At 49.9% G+C, this 20,500-nt stretch overlaps 1 protein-coding gene across 8 annotated transcripts in view; it reads right to left on the reverse strand.

Annotated features, from left to right (window-relative positions):
• Positions 1-3,308: 3,308 nt before the first annotated feature.
• The window catches only part of BRD4 (bromodomain containing 4), a 52,226-nt gene continuing 35,034 nt past the window's right edge, over positions 3,309-20,500 (reverse strand). For all 8 annotated transcript variants that reach the window (XM_030475302.1, XM_030475299.1, XM_030475295.1 and 5 more), the window contains exons 13-22: positions 19,125-19,235; positions 11,297-11,349; positions 10,335-10,731; positions 8,930-9,469; positions 7,157-7,269; positions 6,805-6,964; positions 6,489-6,619; positions 5,290-5,501; positions 4,268-4,502; positions 3,309-3,437 (exon numbers count right to left, since the gene is read on the reverse strand). In XM_030475302.1, the coding sequence (XP_030331162.1) occupies positions 3,369-3,437; positions 4,268-4,502; positions 5,290-5,501; positions 6,489-6,619; positions 6,805-6,964; positions 7,157-7,269; positions 8,930-9,469; positions 10,335-10,731; positions 11,297-11,349; positions 19,125-19,235 (2,021 nt within the window). In that variant the 3' untranslated portion in view covers positions 3,309-3,368. The remainder of the gene's footprint in view (positions 3,438-4,267; positions 4,503-5,289; positions 5,502-6,488; positions 6,620-6,804; positions 6,965-7,156; positions 7,270-8,929; positions 9,470-10,334; positions 10,732-11,296; positions 11,350-19,124; positions 19,236-20,500) is intronic.

Here is a 20,500-nt window from a genome sequence, read left to right on the forward strand (position 1 = left end):
ATCGATGATTTATAAGCGATAATCATTATCGATTATCATTATTACCAAGCATCAATTATTACCAATTATCGTTTATTATCAACCATCATCATTATCATTATTATTATCAATCATCATATTATAGCTTAGTATCAGATGATCGATAATAATCGATAATTGATAATTATAATAATCGATAATAATAATAGATAATAATTGATAATAATCCTGTGGCTGCGCTTGGATTCAATAAAGAATGAGTAATAAAATCACATTAATAATTATTAATAATAACGATCACCAAATAATTCAACATTTCGATTTCAAATTTGAATTCTCTGAATTGGAAGAATCCGAAGGGTCCGTTCTCCATTTGCAACGAAATTTTCCCCATTTGGAGGTTGATTTTCAACGGGAAAATTCAACTCCGAATTCCCCAAAGTGGGAAATTTGGCTTTTCACCATCCTTAATAAAAAAATGGAACATTTTCAACACTTGAAAATGGAAGCGTGAGAAATTGCCTTCTCAGTTTTAAAGCTACAATTAAATCCTAATTAATATTAATTTAATATTAAGAGGAGAGGATTTTTACAGGCTTTAAGGCTAAATTTTAAAATAAAAATGAAATTTTGGGGTTTCAGACACCATTTTTCAATGTTTCCATTTGAGTAAACGTGAAAAATCTAAATTTTGGGCTTTAATTAAAACATGCAATTAAAAAAAAATCTCACTTCGATTAAATTCTAAAATTTAAACTGAATTTTGGGGTTTAAGGTTTAAGTTTGTCAAATAAAGATTTGGTTTGAAGCAAAACCTAAATTTGGACTCATTTCACCATTTTAATCCAAATATTCTCACTTCACAAAAATTTAAACCTCAAATTTCAATTTTCAACCTCAAATTTCAGAATGAATTTTTAAATGTAACCCTCAAGTTCAAAATCCAAAATCCTCGAATTTAAAAAATGAATCAATTTTTAAATTTAACCCTAAAATTACAGATTTAACTCTCAAATTCCATACTTAACCCTCAACTTTCAATGGTAAGCCTCAATTTTCAGATTTCGACCTCAAGTTCCAAATTTAACCCTTACATTTCAAATTTCAACCTGATTTTTCAAGTTTAACTTTCAAATTAGACTTAATCCTCAAATTTCACGCCTAACCCTCAAATTTCAGCTTTAACCCTCAAATTTCAATGTTAAGCCTCAAAATTTCAACCTCAATTTTCAAATTTAACCCTTACGTTTCAAATTTCACCCTGAATCTTCAAATTTAACTTTCAAATTACAGATTTAATGGAATTTCATATTTACCCCTCGAATTTCAATTTCAACTCTCAAAGTTCAAGCCTCAATTTTCAAACGTCATCCTTCAATTTCAAATCTCACCCTGACTTTTCAAACGCAACCTGTAAAGTTTCAAATTCAAGCCTCAAGTTTCAAATTCAAGCCTCAAATTTCAAATTCAAGCCTCAAGTTTCAAATTCAGGTTCCGAATCTCCTTTTCCCCATGTTTGGAAGTTCGGGGATGACACCAAGGCGGGGTTGGGGAGACCCCTCCTCCTCTGGCCCCGCCCCTTTCCCCCAGGCCCCGCCCCCCGGTGCAAGAAGCGGCCAATCCCGTGGCGTGTTTTGTACAAAACCAAAAGAGCTGCGTTTATTCCATCATCATCATCAGCATCATCAGCACCGGCCCCGGCCCCGGCTCCGGCCGCGCCTCCGGGGGTCGGATCCGAGCGACGGCTCCGGGCGGCTCCGGCCAGGAATAATTATAATAATAATAATATAATAACATTAATGGGGGGGAGGGGGGAGGCTCCGCCCCCGGGGGTGCGCCGGGGCTCGGGAATGCCGGGAATGGGCTGGAGCCCCGACAGGAGCGGGAAAACCATTAAAATCATACAAAAAGCACGGGAGAAAGCGGCGACTTGTGGGAGGAAATGGGCAAAAGGGGAGCTCCGGGAGGGGGATGGGGGGAAAGGGAGGGAAATGAAGGGAAAAGATGGAAAAAGAGGAATAAAGAAGGAAAAGAAAAGGGAAGAAAGGAAATAAGGGAAGAAAGGATGAAAATGGGGAAAACAGGAGGAAAATAAAGGGGAAAAGGGAAATAAAGGAAAAACGAAGAAGGGAGAAAAGGGAAATGAAGAAAAAAGGAAAAAAAAGCAGGAAACTGAAAGGAAAAAGAGGAAGAAAGAAAAAAGGGAAAAGAAAAAAGAAAAAAGAGGAAAAGAGGAAAAAAGAAAAAAGAGGAAAAAGGAGAAAAAAGGGCAATAAAAAATAAAAGGGAAAAAAGGCAAAAAGGAGAAAAATGGGGAAAAAAACAGAAAAAGGGAAAGAGGGGAAAAGGAGGAAAAGGAGTGGAAAAATAAAGAGAAAAGGGAAAAAAGGAGGAAAAAGGAAAAAAATTAAAAGAAAAAAGGAGAAAAATGAGCAGGGAAAGGACAAAAATAAAGAGGAAAATATTGGGAAAAAGGAGGAAAAAAGAAAAAAGGAGGGAAAAAATGGAGAAAAATTTGGGACAAAGGGAGAAAAAGACTGAAAAAGTAGGAAAAAAAGGAGGAGGAAAAACCCCCAAAACGGAAGGGGGGGGGCTCCCCTCCCCCATCGCCCCTCCCTCTCTCCGGCTGCCCCTCCCCTCCCCCGCCGCCCCTCCCCCTCCCGCCCCTCCCGCCCTTCCCGGTCGCGTTTTTGCCGCCGTTTGAACCTTTCGAATTCCGAAAAGAAATTCCTTTTTTTTTTTTTTTTTTTGTTGGTTTTTTTTTTTCCAAAATACGTGAAAAAACAAGAAAAAAAAAACCAAAAAACAAAACACCCAAATAAAAATAAACCCGGAATATACATTGGGAAGGGGGGGGGGTGGGGGGGGCGGGGAAGGGCCTTTTCCCGGCGGATTCGCGTCTGGATCGAGCTTTTCCGCTGGGATTGGACTTGAATCTTTTTTTTCCTTTTGGATGTTTTAGAAGATTTGGGCGGGTTTTTTTTGCCATTTTTCAAGGGTTTTGGTGTGAAAAGAGGGAAGAAAGAGGGAAAAGAAGGAGAATTCCCGGCATTCCGGGGACGGCCGCGCCGGACGATCCCGCTCCCGCATTAACACTTAACGGAGAGTCCGAAGCTTTTTTGACTTTTCCATGTTTTTTTTTTTTTTTGGTTTTTTTTTTTTGTTTTTTTTTTTTTTTGGCGGGGGAGGGAAAAAGGAGAAAAATTTTCGTGGTGTTTTTTTTTTTTTTCCTTTCTTTTTTGTGGATTTTTTTTTTCCCCCTGTGGTTTTTTTTTGTTTTTTTTTTTTTTTTTTTTCCTGGGAATTTTTTGTTGGTTTTTTGTGGTTTTTTTTCCTTGGAAAGAGTCAAATCGGGAGGAACAAAACGGGCGCCGGAGCCGCCGGCGCCGCTAGAAAAGGTTCTCCTCAAAGATGGCCAATAAATCGCTCTGGAAATTCATGTCGATCGTCGCTGCCATCTGCAAGAGAAGGGAAACGGCGTCAGGGATTCCCTGCGGCATTCCCGGCATTCCCAAAAGGTTTTTTTGTTCATTTTGGGGTTTTTTTTATGACTTTCTCAGGGGGCTTTTGGGGGAACACGGAGGATTTTTTAGGGTCCCAGCAATTTTTGCACCATTCCCAAGGATTTGTTTGGCATTCCCGGGATGTTTTTCACCATTCCGAGGTTTTTCTGGACATTCTCTTTTTAACATTCTGTGATTTTTTAACATTCTGTGATTTTTTTAACATTCTCAGAGGGTTTTCTGGAGGATTTCTGAGTGTCCTCAGTGATTTTTCACCATCCCCAAGGATTTTTTTGGCATTCCCAGGAATTCTTTCTGCATTCCCAGATTTTTTTTTGCAATTCCCAAGTTTGTTATTTCCATTCTCAGAGGGTTTTCTTGGTAACTTTGGGGATTTTAGAGTGCCCCAGCAATCCCTATGGAAGTTTTTAAGGCATCCCCAGGGATTTTTCAGCATTCCCAGCCACTTTTCAGGCATTTCTTTTTGACATCCCTGGAGACTTTTCAGCATCCTTCGGGATTCTGCAGTGTCCCTGGAGATTCTGCAGCATTCCTGAGCATTTTTGGCATCTCCAAGGATTTTTCACCATCTACAGGGATTTTTCAGCCTCTCCAGGGATTTCCCACCACCCCCAAGGGCTTTCTGGGCATCCAGGGGGGGATTTTCCTTTGCATTCCCAAGGATTTTTCAGAATCCCTGCGCACTGTGTTTATTCGCTTCCCTCTGGGTTTTCCATCATCCCCAAGGCTTTTTTTCCTCCACCACCCCCAGCGATTCCACTCACCGCTTCCCGGCGCCTCCGCTCCTGCTCCCGCTTCCTGGCCATCTCCCGCTGCTGATCCAACATGGATTGGGAGGATTGGGGCTGTGAGCTCTGGGCTTGGGGAGCTGCCGCCGCCGCCGCCGCCGCCGCTTGCTGCTGCTGCTGCTGCTGCTGCTGCTGCTGCTGCTCCTGGCGCCGCCGCACCTCCTCGTGCACCCGGCGCGCCTGCTCCATGGCATCCTCATCCTCCCGGCTCCTGCCAGAACACCCGGGATGTGCCGTCAGGAACGGGGCACCTCGTGCCCACAGAACCCTGGCTGAGGTTTGGGAGCCGGCTGCTCTCCGCTGCGCTGGGGTGGATGCTCCAACACCAGGAATGGGCAGCTCCGGCGCTGAGGTTTGGTGGCCCGAATGGGAATGGGGAGAAGAGGTGCTGGTGCGGAGTTGTGGCGTGAAATCCAATTGGATTTGTGATGTGAGATGGGATCAGCACAGATTGTGCCAGGGGTCAGATTGGATTGTGCCAAGAGAGGGGACTGTGGTGTGAGATCACATCAGGTTTGTGCAATGGGATGGGATTCGTGCCATGGGATGGGATTGGATTTGTGCCATGGATCAGCCTGGTGCAGGCTGTGCCACATGACTGGATCAGATTCATGTCACCAGATGGGATCGTGCCAGAGATCAGACTGGATTTGTGCCATGGGATTTGATTTATGCCAGGAGATGGGATCATGCCATGAACTGGATCAGATTCACGCCACGAGATCAAGATCATGCCATGGATCAGACCAGATCCGTGTCACGAGGCTGGATCACGCAACGGATTAGATCCGATTTATGCCTCGAGTTGGGACTGGATTTGTGCCCTAAGATGGGATCACATTAGTGCCATGGATCAGATCAGTTGGGATCAGATTTGTGCCCCGAGATGGGATCATGCCATGAGAACACCCATCTCCCTGAGCCCATGGCCAAGGTGAGGACACCCCAAAACACGTCCACCACGATGGCGCTGGTGCTGCCGGTGGTGCTGCTCTCACCTCATCCTCTCCTGCTCCCGCCGCATCCGCTCCTTCTCCCGCTCCACTTGCTCCGCCTGAGCCTTCAGCGCCTTCTCCCGCTCCTCCTTCTCCCGCGCCGCCCTCTTGAACTGCTCGAAGCTGTCGCTGGAGGACTTGGCCGTGGAGGACGGGGTGGTGGGATGCTTCTGCACCAAGCTCGCCCAGGACCCCATGTTCTTGATTTTCAGGTCCTAAAGAGAAGAAGGACAGAGGTTTGGAAGAGCTGCTCAGGGTGGGAACAATCATCCTGTTGCCGCCGAAGCTGTTCCCATGTGGAGAAAGCCCTTTTGGTGTCCCAGGGTTGGAGGATGGAGGTGGAGCAACATCAGGCAGCTGGGCAGCATTTCCTCCCACGAAGCCAAGCAGGAGGCTCCTCGCGCTCCCCATGCACACTCAGAATGGGAGAATCATGGAATGGGTTGGGTTGGAAAGGACCTTAAAGCTCATCCAGCTCCAACCCCCTGCCACGGGCAGGGACACCTTCCACTAGAGCAGGTTGCTCCAAGCCCCTGTGTCCAACCTGGCCTTGAGCACTGCCAGGGATGGACATCCAAACCTTCTCCATTCAACCCATTCCAGCGTCCCACCACCCTCATAGAAAAGAACTTCCTAAGATCTCATCTAACTCTTCCCTCTTCCAGTTTAAATCCGCTGCCCCTTGTCCTACAGGTCTTGGCCAAAAGCTTCTCTCCATCATTCTTATCTAAGCCTCTTACATCCATGGAAAGACCACAAGAAGGTCTCTCCAGAGCCTTCTCCAGGCTGCCCCAGCCCAGCTCTCTCAGCCTGGCTCCACAGCAGAGCTGCTCCAGCCCTCGCAGCAGCTCCGGGGCCGCCTCTGGACTTCCTACAACAGCAACCGACCCGAGTGCACGACCTTGCATTTGGCTTGTAGAACCTCATGAGGTTCACGTGGCCCCACTTCTGAAGCTCCCTCTGGACGGCAGCACATTCCTCAGCCTCGTGGGGGTCCTACCTCCACCTCTCCAACCAACACGAGGCGCTTTCCACCTCCATTTGGAGGTGGAAACCACCAAATCTTGGCCATGCACCCCAACCTTCAGGTGACCAACATGGTCCTGCTTGATTTTGGGAGGTTTATGTTGAATTTTGGGAAGTTCATGTTGAATTTTGGGAGGTTCATGTTGAATTTTGGGAGGTTCTTCCCAATTTTTTACCTTTTTGGGGGCAACGGGTGTTTTGGGCTCCTGCTTCTGCCGATCTTTCTCCTGCACTCCTGGTGGTGGTGGGTTCTGCTCCGGGGGTCTGATAACGGGTCGTCCCCCTTCCATGGGTTTCATCTCCGTCCCTAAAAACCAGCAGCTCCTGTCAGAGCTCATCAGGGTCCCCCAGGACCTCCTCATCAAGGGGGAACCACCCAGAGGTGACACCAACATAAGGGGTGATGGGTTCTCAGCCCCCAAAACCGAGTGGCCATGAGATGGGATCGGTCCCATGGATCAGACCATGGAAGTGGCGTGTCCCAGCACTCACGTTGCGGGATGTGAGCGGGTGGTTTGATGTTCTCCGGGTGTTTCGGTGGATCTTGCCGCAGCGGGGGGCTGAAGGTCTCGTTACGGATGACAGGCGAATGCATCTTCTCCTCCTTCACCACCATGGGTTGAGATTGGACGACGGAGGCAGCTCTCATCTCCTACCACAGGACAAAACCACCTCAAGACACGTTTGGTGATGCCCATCCCTCATCCCTCCCCTCCATTCCCAAACTCCCGCTGCGAACCGCTGGCCCCTGGGCTCTCGGTGCTTTGGTCCCAAGCTGGTGGTGGGATGATGATGGTCCCGGGTGGTGGGACCCCGCGGTTGGGTGCTCTCCTTCCCTTTTTACCTGCTTTTTTGGCTGGATAGTTTGTTGAGGTGGCGACTGGTGGACCAAACCCTGGAACTGCGGCATCTGTGGGGAATGCATCATGAGAGGGGAAGGGGCTTCCCGCAAGTGACCTGGGAACAGTTTGGCAGCAATCAGTTAACCATCGTCACCACCGGCGCACGCCAAGCATCACCCCCCCGACCACCGTCACGCCACCATCCCATGGCACAATCCCATCCCGGACCAACGGTGGGTGGCCTTGGGATGTCCTCAATGGACCCCGACCACCTCGTCCCAGCTGGAAACGCTGCCACGAGGCAGCACCAGGGAGCAGAAGATGCTCCAAGGCTGCACACCACGGCTCGCTTGTGGTGTCCCCCCGTAAGTGGATCCCTTCTGATGGTTCTCCTGGTGGCCCATGGATATTCAGGGCTATAAAGCCATTCCCTATGGGACACCCCAAGCGCTGACACTGCCCTGCCTGCACCTCGCCCAGCCCCAAGCCATTGAAGCGGGACGTGTTTGCTCTACAAGCAATGGGAGGTCTTCAGGAGCCACCAGGCTCCACCATGGACGTTGTGTCCGACTGCCCGCGGCAGCTTTGCAGGTGGGAGAAGCAGCTCCAAGCGCTTCCTGCCCTCACCCATTCGAATCCAGGGGTTTTGTCCCTGCACAGAGCTGAGGACAACTTCAGGAGCAAAGACCTGATGGGCCCCAACCTGGGGAACCAGGTGGAGAAGCAAAAGCAGGAGCGAGACCTCCTAAACCGCAGCGGTTTGATGGCTGCTCGGTCTCCAAAGCACAACACAGCCAGAGTTATCCCACCCGGAGACATTCCCAATAGGGAATGTCAGTGGTGGCACCACTGAGTCCGTGAGCACGATGGAGATCTGGGATCTCCCTCTGCTTCCTCAAGAGAGACCATCCAGGCCAGGATGGTGATGAACTCACACATCAGAGGTGAGATGCTTGAGAGCCTCCAAGATTCAAGAACCTGGAGTTCCTTCAAAACGAGATTCTCAAGTTCCTTAAAAACCCGAGATCCTCAAAGGACTGAGGCTGAGTCCCTCAAAGACTCGAAATCCTCGAGTTCCTCAAGGATTTGAGATCCTTGTTCCTCAAATGCTTGATATCCTTTAGCTCCTCAACGATCAGAGAACCTCGAGGTCCTCAGAAACGCCACCGAGACCCTCAAACGCTTCAATATCCTCCAAAACTTGAGATCCTCGAGATCCTAAAGCACTTGAGAACCTCCAGATCCTTGAGATCCTCAAAAACTTGGGATCCTTGTTTCTTAAAACTTTGAGATCCTTGAGATCCTCAAAACGAGATTCCTGAGATCTTCAAAAGCGAGAGGTACCGGTACCTCCAAACCCTGAGATCCTCAAAAACGAGGTACCTGCACCTCCAAACCCTGAGATCCTCAAAATCGAGAGGTACTTGTACCTCCAAACCCTGAGATCCTCAAAACCAAGATCCTTGTTCCTCAAAACTTTGAGATCCTCGGAATAAGATCCTCGAGACCCTCAACAATTCCAGATCCTTGAGATCCTCCAAACCTTGAGCTCATGTTCCTGAAGGATTCGACCTCCTCCAGATCCTCCCAACACTTGATAGCCCCAAATTCCAACGGGAGCTGGGAAGAGGCCTCACCGGGCTCTTCCATCCGGCTCCACCTCCCTGGGGCTTCCTCCGCACCCAGCACCACGCACCAGCAGGCGCACAGGACCCACCCCACCGCCTCCTACCCCTTCCTCATGGCCCAGCGCACCCAGGCCGCTGCCCGCTCACCGGTCGAGTAGGGATCGGGCTTATGGTGCCGCGGTGACGGGTGGTGCTGGATGACCTGCTGCGGCTTGGCCGGCGGCGGCGGCGGCTGCGGCGCCGGGTGCTGCTGCTGCTGCTGCGGCGGCGGCGGCTGGGCTTGGGGGAGGTGGGATGGGAAGGGCATGGGCTGCATGTGCATGGGCCGAGGTGGCGGCTGGTGCTGCAGCTGCTGCACCGCGGGGTGAGCCGGGGGCTGCAGCGGCGGCTGCGGTTGCGACTGGACCTTCACTGAAGGGAGAAGAGGAGTCTGAGGCTGCACCTTCTGCAGCTGCTGAAGGTAGAGCTGCATCTGGCTGGTGCTCAGAGGCAGGTTGTGGTGCGGAGGAGGAGGAGGCTCTTCGTCCTCCAGCAGGACCTGGGGGGGTTGGGGCAGCGGCGGCTGGGGGAGAAGGGGCTGCTGGCTGATGGCTGGTGACACGGCCGGGGGACGCGAAGGCTTCGGGGGCAGCGCCGCGGCGCGGTTGCTGGGTCTCGAGGGCTGCTGAGGCAGAGCGTTGTGCAAAGCTGCGGACAAAGGGACAACGTCAGGACGGGGAAGAGGTGGAACGTCACCAGGATGCTCCAAGCAGCTCTGTCCCGGAGCCAGGCTGAGGGAGCTGCGCTGGGGCACCTGGAGAAGAGAAGGCTCCTGAAGCGGACACCTTAGAGCAGCTCCAGTGCCTAAAGGGGCTCCAGGAAACCTGGAGAGGGGCTTTGGACAAGGGATGGAGGGATGGGATGAAGAGCAACAGCTTCCAACAGGAGAGGGAAGAGTTAGATGGGATATTGGGATGAAGTTCTTCCCTGTGAGGGTGGTGGGACACTGGAAGGGGTTGAATGGAGAAGGTTTGGTTGCCCCATCCCTGGCAGCGTTCAAGGCCAGGTTGGACACAGGGGCTTGGAGCAACGTGCTCTGGTGGAAGGTGTCCCTGCCCGTGGCAGGGCTTGGAACTGGATGATCTTAAGGTCTTTTCCAACCCAAACCAGTTGGGGATACTACAGTGGCACCACGGTGTGGAGAACCTCTTATTGCCCACCCATCGCTCCTCCATCCCAATCATCCTCCAGGAGGAATTAAATCCCATCCAGTGCCATCCTCTTCCTCCCATCTTGAAGATGGTTGTCCCAAGAGGCCCAAAAGGAGGAACAAATCCCCACCCACCACCATCCTCTTCCTCCCACCTCGGGGATGGTTGTCCCAAGGAGGAACAAACCCTCACCCAACACCATCCACCTCGGGGATGGTTGTCCCAAGGAGGAACAAACCCTCACCCAACACCATCCACCTTGAAGAAGGTTGTCCCAAGAGGCCATAAGGAGGAGTAAACCCCCTCCCAACACCATCCTCTTCCTCCCCATGTTGAGGAGGAGAGGCCACCACCACGCTCACCTGGAGGAGACACCACGGCATGCTGGTTGAGGTGGGGAGGAGTGCTGTGCTCGGGGGGCTGAGGGAGATGAGGCGGCATCTCCGGCTGCGGGAGATGCAGGATGGGTTGGGTGAAATGCGTCATGGTGTCGAACATGTTCCCCGGCAGCGGGTGCTCCAGGACGGGGACCTGGGCAGGGACGAAGGGCGGAGGAGAAGACTTCATTGGTGGTGGAGGAGCTTGTTGAGGGACCGGTGGTGCTGGGGGTGGCGGCGGCGGCTGCTGCGGCGGCAGCGGCTGCGGCGGCAGCGGCTGCGGTGGAGGAGGAGGAGGAGGAGGAGGCGGCTGCTGCGGCGGAGGCTGCGGCTGCGGCGGCGGCTGCTGCTGCTGCACCGGTTGATGGTGGTGATGGTGATGCTGGAGGAGGGAAGGAAAGCACCGGTGAGAGGCCAAAGCACCTTCCTGAGCACCGAAACCCCTTCCTCATGGGATGGGATGGGTTGGAAGGGACCATGAAGATCATCCAGCTCCAACCCCCTGCCACGGGCAGGGACACCTTCCACCAGAGCAGGTTGCTCCAAGCCCCTGTGTCCAACCTGGCCTTGAACACTGCCAGGGATGGTTCATCCAAACCTCCATTCAACCCAGCGTCCCACCACCCTCACAGGGAAGAACTTCTTCCCAATACCCAATCTCAGCCTCCCCTCTGTCAGGTTAAAGCCATTCCTCCTTTTCCTATCCCTATATCCCTTGTCCGAAGCCACTCTCCAGCTTTCCTGTTGGTCACCACAACACCTTCCTGTGTCCTTCCAACCTAGGGTGGCCTGGGCCAGCTGCCAAGCCAACCACAAGCCGCTTTGGCTGAACAAGGGAATGGCATCCACCCATGGAGCACGTTGGTGATGGTCCCACCAGCATTCCCAACCTCCCCGCTGACTCAATCCTATCTCCAGCACCACGAGGAGGCCGCTCTGGCTCGTACCTTCTTCTGCTCTCGCCCCGAATGCCCTTTTTTCTTCAATTTGGGTGCCATTTCTGCCAAAGAGAACAGAAGGGAACAGAGGAGACACGTTAGTACCTCGGCCTCATCACCCCATCGCCCCGTCCACACGCACCGGCACTGAGCCCGCTCCGACAACGGCAAAGGGGAAGGCGTTGGGAAGGGATGGAGCAGGACTGCCCATGGGACCTCTTGCTCGAGGCCCTCACCACCACGTTGTCACATACGGGATTGAGAACTGTAGCTCAAAGGAGAAGAAACCAAAGGCAAAGGGCTCTGGATCCGTCCACCGCGGCGGACAAGGACCCAATGGCCAAGGAGAGCCATTGCTCAACCAGACGCAGCTATTCCCAAGGAATTCCCAAGGGGAAGACAAGGAATAAGGGAAAAGAAGGAGCTATCAAATAGCCCTGCGACGCAAACAGCAGTTTTCCATCCTCTTTTCCACCTAAATCTGAATTTGGGGCTGACAGCTTCCCATGGGATCATCTCTGCCACCTCCTCCCCATCCCAGGTACTTCTAAAGCCTCATCATTGACAACAACTGGTTTGAGTTTGGGGTCTGGGTGATGTTTTCCCAGGATTTCCTCCTCCAACCATGCCAAGAAACAGGGAATTAACCAACAGCCATTGTCCAAACTCCCTTTTCCAGCTCATAAATCCCTCGGGATGGGATTTTTGCTTGGATGTGCCCAGAAAACCCTCACAGCAACGGTTTGGAAGGGAGAAAAAGTTCTCAATCCCCAGGAATCATCTCCCGCATGGGATTATCCCTGAAATCCCTCCAGGAATTCCATGAATTTGCTGTAAACTGACTGGATTGAGTTTCCTCCTTCTAAGGCAGCACCAGGAATTTGGTTTCCTGGTGGAAAAGGCTTTTTGAGCCCATAGTTGAGGATTCCCAATGTTACAGCCCAGATCCAGTGGATCCGTGGAGAAAGGAAGAGCAGGAGAAGGGGAAGAGGAAGGTCACGGGGGATGCCAGAATCCAGGAATGCTGTGAGGAGTCAGATGGGGAGTAAAACACCACCATGTGTTGGGAAGAGGTGGGATTCCTCGGAGCACCACGGTGATGGGTTGGGTTGGTCATGGATTTGGATGGGCATTGGGTGTCCGCTGAATCCAAATGGGTGTTTGTGGATCCAGATGGGCATCCAGGGATTGAGATGAGTGTCCATGTCTTTGATGGGTATCCACAGATCCAGATGGGTGTCCATGGATCCAGATGGGTGTCTGCAGCTCCACATGGGTGGCCATAGATTGGGATGGCATCCATGGATGGGGATAGACATCCATGGCTTCAAATGGTGGCCATGGATCTGGATGGGTGTCCGCAGGTCCTGACGGCGATCCACAGCTCCGGATGCGCATCCACGCTTCCAGGTGGATGCTGGGTGTGAACCCCCTCCCAGAAAGACCAAGACCCAACTTCCATCTTCCATCAAGAAGGAACACGCTTGAGGACTTCAATGCTCTTCACTGATGCCACGGAAGCAGCAAGGACAAGAAGGGGAGACCAGTTTGTCCTCCAGATGCTCCCTATGGATAAACCACATCCGGATGCAGCTACTGGGGAGTGAAACCCCCAGTTTCCATCTTGTCCTATTTCCATCTTGTCCTATTTATCAGGATAAAAGTGCTCATGGGATGGGAAAGAAACCCCAAAATGAGGAGAAATGCTCCAAGTGCACGTGCTGGGTGGGAATTGAGGAGAAAAGCTTTGGACTAAGCCAGGATCAGGAGAGATGGAGCATCTGCAACCGTGGCTGAAAGCATCTGCAGGGGGATGGATGCTCTGGGAGACCCTTCACCAAGATGAAGCCAATGAAGACCACGAGTGGCAGAGCCAGGATGGTCCTGGGGGGATCACCCGGTGGCAACGGACACATGCAATGAGCTTGGCCAACCCAACCGAAGGATGAAGCTTCTCCACCACTGAAGACAGTCGTTGGGATACCACGTTGTTTGACATCTCCTCATGCTTCAAGAGCACCAAGGAGAAGCCACGACCCATCTCCAGCCCCGACAGCATTTCATGTTGGCCATGGGAGTCTTCACCAAGAAGATGAAGCCAATGGAGACCATGAGGGGCAAAGCCACAATGATCCCAGAGGGATCACTGGTGGCATCAGTGACTTCGGAGACGCCAACCCCACCAAAAGATGAAGCTTCTTCACCACTGAAGACAACTGCTGGGTTATAGTTGGTGTTACGTGGCTCAGCGAGTGTCTCTCCATGGAGCAGGAACACTGGGAATAAGCCGCATCCCATCTCCTGACTCTGTTAAATCTCATCCACGGGGCTAAATATCTGGGATTCAAGGAAAAGGTCATTTCGGTGACATCATCAAGAGAGAGTTTTAGAAGAGGAAGGTCAAATCGGGGCAGGAGGCTCCGCTCCCATCACCAGCATCTCCTTCTTCTTCCCTAAATCCTCATCTTCTCCTCCCAAACCAGCTCAACGCTGGCCGATGGTTCCTTATCATCATCATTTCCAGTTATTTGGGGGAACGCTGGTAAGAAATGTGGAAAGTGACTTGAGTTTAAACAAAAAACCCAAAGAAGAGCAATTTTTGGGTCTAATCTTGGTTCTAAAGATCATTTTTTGATGTAAAAAGGAGGGTTTAGGGCAGCAGAGCCACGCTGGGGCCTCTTTGATGGTGGCAAATAGGGATATTGGTTCATTTTGCTGTTGGAAACGGGAGCAGTGACACTGTCCATCCCTACAGGCTCTATGAAGCCACCTAAAATTGAGATGCCAGCGCCCGCGGCGCTGCCGGAAGAACAACTGGATCACGTTAGTCTCCAAATGCCATTAAATACACCAAAATCTGCCTAACTGGACCCAAAACCTGCTTCATTTGACCCAAAAATCCACTTGACGGGGTGCTGCACCCAAGGAGGGGATGCTCAGCCCGGAGTCAGTGGCAAACCAGGACCACGAGATGCCACAAGGCGCTTCGGAGTCTTTCCCACTGGGAAGCGTTCTTAGGCTCAGACTAAAGGGATTTGGGGCTTTCTTGCCACTGTGATGGGCACGGTGGTGTCAAGCCACGGGTCACCTCCATGCCTGCACCCCAACCAGTGATGATCTGAGGTTCTCCTAAGTCAAGATTAAGCAGCAGGGTGGTGGTTCCTGCCTCTACCTGCAGCTAAACTGAGCCTAAACCATCTCTGTCCTCTCCCACCGAGCATAAAAGCTGCGATGAGCTGGGACAAGACTTGAGTTCGGTCAAGGAGAGAGTCTAAGTCCTTAAGTCAACCCATCGTGCTCTCAAATGCAAAGGACAATGGATCAAGGATTAAAACCCACTGAATTAAACCAGAGCATGGAGGACATGGTAGGTCTATCAGTGGTTGGGACTGAGCTTCACCAGCGCCCATCACCACGGGTACCTGCCTGTTAAACCTGGGTCCTGGGGTTTAAACCTGGGTGTCTGGGAGTTAAACCTTTAAATCAAACCCGTGTGCCTGCAAATTAAACTCGAGTAACTTTGAATTAAACCCAGGTAACTATGAATTAAATCCAGGTAGCTCTGAATTAAACATGGGTACCTCTGGATTAAACCCCGTCAGTTCTGGTTTAAACCAAATAGCTGTGAATTAAACCCAGTTTCCTGCGATTTAACCCCAGTTACATACAAATTCTGAGTACCTGTGAATCAAAACTCGGGTACCTGCACATTAAACCCGGTTTCCTGTGATTTAAACCCAGTTTCCCACGATTTAAACCCAGTTTCCCACGATTTAAACCTGGTTCCATGCAAATTCTCGGTACCTGTGAATCAAAACTCAGGTACCTACACATTAAACCCGGTTTCCTGCGATTTAACCCCGGTTCCACGCAAATTCTCGGTACCTGTGAATCAAAACTCGGGTACCTGCACATTAAACCCAGTTTCCTGTGATTTAAACCCAGTTTCCCACGATTTAAACCCAGTTTCCCACGATTTAAACCTGGTTCCATGCAAATTCTCGGTACCTGTGAATCGAAACTCAGGTACCTACACATTAAACCTGGATTGCTGTGATTTAAACCCAAGTACTTTGGAATTAAAGCCAGGTACCTCTGAATTAAACCTGGGTACTTCTGACTTAAAACCAGGCTCATTGAACCCAAGTCCTTACGATTTAAACCCAGAATTAAACCCGAGGGACCTTCAACTCTGAGACGCCACCAAGTCCCAGCCCATTGCTACGCCAGCCATAGGTCAATGCTTCTCCTCCTAAGACAGGACCAGCAACTCATTGCAACAGCACCTAAAGACCTGCTGAAAGCAGCTTCCCAACCCCAAAACTGGGTCTTCCAGCCTTGCTGAGCCAGCCCTAATCCTGCTTTTTAAGCCTGCTTAAAAGCTTAAGCTCTGAACAACCTGCAAAGCCTTTTCCTTTCCACAATCATATAAAACCTGCAGAGAAACACGGTTTTCCTTTGGGAATCTCAGGCAGAAAAGCAAAATGAGCCTCAGGTTTAACTGCTGAGGTTTTAATTGCTGCTATTAGGGCAGCTCTGTGATTTTCCCCCCAAAACGGTCTTTTGGGGGCCTTGGGAAGCATCTCCCAAAGTATATGGGGGATTAAACCCTGCTCAGCTGAGCTGTGAAGATGAACAGGCAGAACCCAGCCAGTTTGCCATGAAACGAGCCCAAATTTGGTCACCTCCCAAAGAAAAGCTGGGTTTTAAGCTGCCCAATGTGGCTAAACCCCAGGCCAGCCTAAGCACCGATGCTGGAAGCTGGGAGAAGCATCCGAGGTGCTTGGAGAGCTCATTCCTGGCTGTTTTGCAAGCAAAAAGTCCTACCGAGATGCTTCCAGGCTGGAGTTTGGGATCATTTGCATCCTCTAATGGCTAATTACAAGCAGTTAAACCAGACTAACCCTCGCGATGGGCACCGCTGGGTTCCCAGAGCTAAAGGCAAAGGCTCAACCCCAGCTCCTGCGCCACAAACCCAGCACCAGGATTAGTATTTCTGGCTTTTTCTCCCTTTGAAGCCTCCCGGTTTCAGTGTTTCAGCAGATTTGGGGCTGAACACTCCTGATTTCATACAATGCCATGGTGGGATGGAAACGTCGCGTGGGTTCGAGTGGGTACAACAGGAAGAATCCCCATTTCCAAAGCTCTGGAGTGCACCAAGCCAAGAGGCAGCTCCTTAAAGGAGAAGAGAATGGAGCTGCAATTAAGTGCAATTAATCCCAGTTTATGATTTCAGGGTGTCAGCCTCAGCTCAGAACAGCCTTAACCGCCTCTTTTGGCAAATCCAATAGGAACCATCACAGGGAATATTTGGAAGGAGCAAATCTGAAACCAAATCCTCAGCTCGATATTGTACAACAGCAAAATTAACGGCCCTGTCCCGCTCGGGGTCATTAAATAACAGCATCTAAGTCAACAAGAGAATGCTCAGGGTCAAAAACGTGTCTTAAAACATCTTAAAGGGTCTTCAGAAGGTCTTAAGGTGTCTTAAACCATCTTGAAATGTCTTCAAACAGTCTTAAAACATAGTCGTAAGAGATCCTAAAACATCTTAAAATGTCTTATAACCTCTTAAAACATCACCTTGAAAGGTCTTAAACCATCTTAAAACCTCTTAAGCCATCTTAAAAGGTCTTAAAACATCTTAAAAGGTCTTATAACCTCTTAAAATGTCATCTTAGAAGGTCTTAAAACGTCTTAACACCTCTTAGAATGTCTTAAACCCTCTTAAAACATCACCTTAGAAGGTCTTAAACCATCTTAAAATGTCTTAAACCATCTTAAAAGGTCTTAAACCATCCTAAAATCCCACTTAAAAGTGGGTCAACGGTAACATGGCAAATACTGGGATGGAGAAGATCCATCGGATCCCTGTGGTCAGGGGTTTAATCGTGTGTTTTATCAGACAGGGGAGGAAAACCCCACTGAGATTGGAAATTAATTGAGTACAAGAGATTAATTCCCATAATTAACATCCAATCCGAAGCATTCCAGGTCGGATTCATCCCCCAGTGGTGGGAACTCTGGTGTAGACTGAGCTTATCCGTGCTGGAGCTGCGCTTATGCCTTTCCCAAGCACCGGTGTGGATAACGTCACATTGGCCAACTAAATCCCAAATACTCATAGCTGGGATGGCAAACACTGGAGAGATGGGAGATTTGGGGAAAAGCAGCTGAAAAGAGGACAAAACGCCAATGCAAGAGCAACCTCTGGGCTCCTCCACATCCAATGAGCTGGCATTTGGGGAGAAACATTCCAAAAAGAGCATTTTCTGCTCTACGGGAATGCCGGAGTGGAATTTTGCCCGGAGGAGATTCCAGGCTCTTCCCAGGTTTAATTAGTGCTGCTCATTGAAACGGGAAGGGTTTGGCACTGTCACATCCCCAACATTCCCATCTTCCACCTCACATCCCTGCCGCTGCGCTCCGGTGGGATCCCCGAGATGATCCCTAGAAACCACAGGTTGAGGATCCTGCTCTCTGGCTGTGGATCCATCATGGGCTTTGGGGGGAAACCAGAGGATTTTAGATCAAACCCAATTTGGGGATCACAGCGGGCAGGTTTAGCGGGTGGATTTTATCGGATGGGCTCCATGGGACACCGGGATTAAGGCTCTGGATTTGGGATGAGTTGATGTTGGCCAATGTGACTGATAAGGTGGGTTGCGATTAACCGGTCGCTCTGATTTTGGTTGATCCCATCGGGAGCTTGGCAGAAATCACAAGAAATGGGATAAAACTGGTTTTAAGAGGATCAACGCTGCGGGTTTAGCTTCTCCCCTCAAGCCAAGGCAGATTCGGCACCAACTAATTGCAGTTTCTGACTGCCGAGAGCCAACCCTCAACATTCCATCACAACCTAAAACCCCCCTGGAGAAAGGAAAAGGCCTTTTCCACCCTAAACACATCAAAGTAGGTAAATCTGGTCGAAGATACGGCCTTATCCCAGACAAACATATCCCTCAAAGGTGGAATATCGCCAGCTCAAAGGCAAATCCCATCAATCCTGTTGAATTTTGGGGGGTTTATTTCATTTTGGGGGATTTCTGCTCCTTTTCCCAGGGCCTTTTGCCCTCTGCACCCAACCAGCCACGACAAGAAATCCCGATTACGTTCTGCCCCACTCGTCTCCTACTTTCCCAACCCACTGGAGATGCAAAAGTTGACTTAAGCCCAGCTTAACCTCTGGATTCTGAGGTGACCAAGCAGCTAGGAACTAAAACCAGCTTTAAGTGACGGCACAAGCTTTGCTTCCCTAAATCCAAGGAGGGAACATTAGCAAGGAAAGCACGATCATGAAGAACAGCCCAGTTTAAGCCCAGACTATGATGGCAGCAGGGAGAAGCAAAGAGTTACACAGAGCAGACGCCACTCTGGTGACAGAGAAGTTAAGTTTAAATCCTTTTTAATCAAGATGCTGTGAAATCAAAAGGGTTTTACACCTTAAACCCTGTTTCCTCCATCCTTCTCCACCCTCTGTGGCACAGGACAACGTTTAAAACCTCTCCTTTGAGGGAAAACCACCGTGTTTCTCTCAAAACACCAATCTAGGCCATTAACCAGACAAAAAGCTACCTTGGCACATGTTTCAGAGTGCTCAAGCCCAAGTTTAGCAAGGAAAAGCTTAGGAAAAATCATCGTGTCAGGCTTAAGACCTGCCAGAGACAACAAGTCTACCCGTTGCCCGCGTTGAGCTCCAACCCGAGCAACAAGATCAGGGTTTGTTTGATTATAAAGGACAATAAAATAATTAAAAGACCGAGCCAGGAATGAAAACATATTTATTTATACAGAAAACCAGGGCTAGGACTGAGGCGTTAAATAAGCTGCGTCTAACCTGTTTCTGACTCTTCGCTGTCGGAGGAGCTGGACTCGCTGGTGCTCTCAGACTCGGAGGAGGAGAACCCCTTCATCTTAGAGGAACCAGCAATTACATCCACCTTCTCTGCTGCAAGAAGACAACAGCACGTTGTTAGAGGCTAAGGAGGAACCCCAAGACCTGCAGCACCCCAATATTCCAGCTACGCCAAGCTTTAATCCCGCATCTCTGCTTGTTTCTATTCCTGAGCTGTGCTAGTAGGGATGTGGTGGGGTCTTGGAGGTCTTTGGGGTGATGAGCTGGTGCAGGGTGGAGCGTGATGTCCCACAGCAGGACTGGGACCAGTGGGATTTAAGCCTGTCCTAAGAGATGGCTTGTTTCTTCTTCATCCTCCTGAACCCCTCCGGCACAGAAAGGTCTGGCTTTGTGCAGTGTTTAAGGCTGGCCTAAGCCCACGAGGGCTTCTCCTCCACCCTGTGTCCAGCAGGAGCTGGGGGTTAATCCCATGTGGCTGAAAACTCAACTTAGGTTTTGAGTTGTCGGGATAAAGAGGTGGAAAAGGAGAGAATTCCCTGATTTTACTAGCTTTAAACTGAGACTAAACCTGGGCAGTTACAGCCCTAGAGCTGCTCAAAGCCACGGGGGATGTCTGAGCCCTTTACTAAACCCCTAAAGCCCCAGACTAAAGAACTCAAATCCATGTTTCCTTTATACAGAAGCATAAAGGAAGCTCTCAGGAGTGAACTGGGCTTGTTTTCCACTTGGATTTATCCCAGCGAGTAACTGGTATCCCTTGGCCCTGGGAAATCAAGAGGTTCCCTTTAAATCCCCTCCCCACATCCCCTTTTCTGTGAGTGATTCAGGTCCAGAAGTGTTTCGTTGTTCTTCAGTCATGAATAAACGTATATTTATAATGAAATCCAGATTTTAAGAGATATTAAGAAGAAAAATGGGTATAAAATACGTGCTGAAACTGAATTTGAGGCTGTAACAAATGGATAAATGTACTGCAAATAGGTTGGGAAGAGACTGAACTATTCAGAGAGATTAAAACTGTATTGAGAGAGAGGAGATTAAAATATCCATTAAAAAGGAACTCTCAGATGTATTAAAATAGGGGGAAAACCCTCTTCTGCCTCCACAAGTGGAGGTGGGAAGCTCAGGGTGTTCCTCAGCCTGAATCCTGCCACATTCCAGAGCATTCCACGGATGCCAACGGGGAGGAATTGCTTTTCTCCCACCTCGTCTCTGCTCTCTTTGGACAGATATTAATTGGAATTCAAATACTGATGGTGGATATATGGGAATATGGTGCCAGCACGTTCCAGCTCCATGTTGGGATTTAACTGTTGCTGTGAAATTGGAGAAATAGGTGAATTAAAGGAATTAAATGA

Source organism: Strigops habroptila, unplaced genomic scaffold, assembly GCF_004027225.2.
Source record: "Strigops habroptila isolate Jane unplaced genomic scaffold, bStrHab1.2.pri NW_022045634.1_ctg1, whole genome shotgun sequence".
NCBI lineage: Eukaryota > Metazoa > Chordata > Aves > Psittaciformes > Psittacidae > Strigops > Strigops habroptila.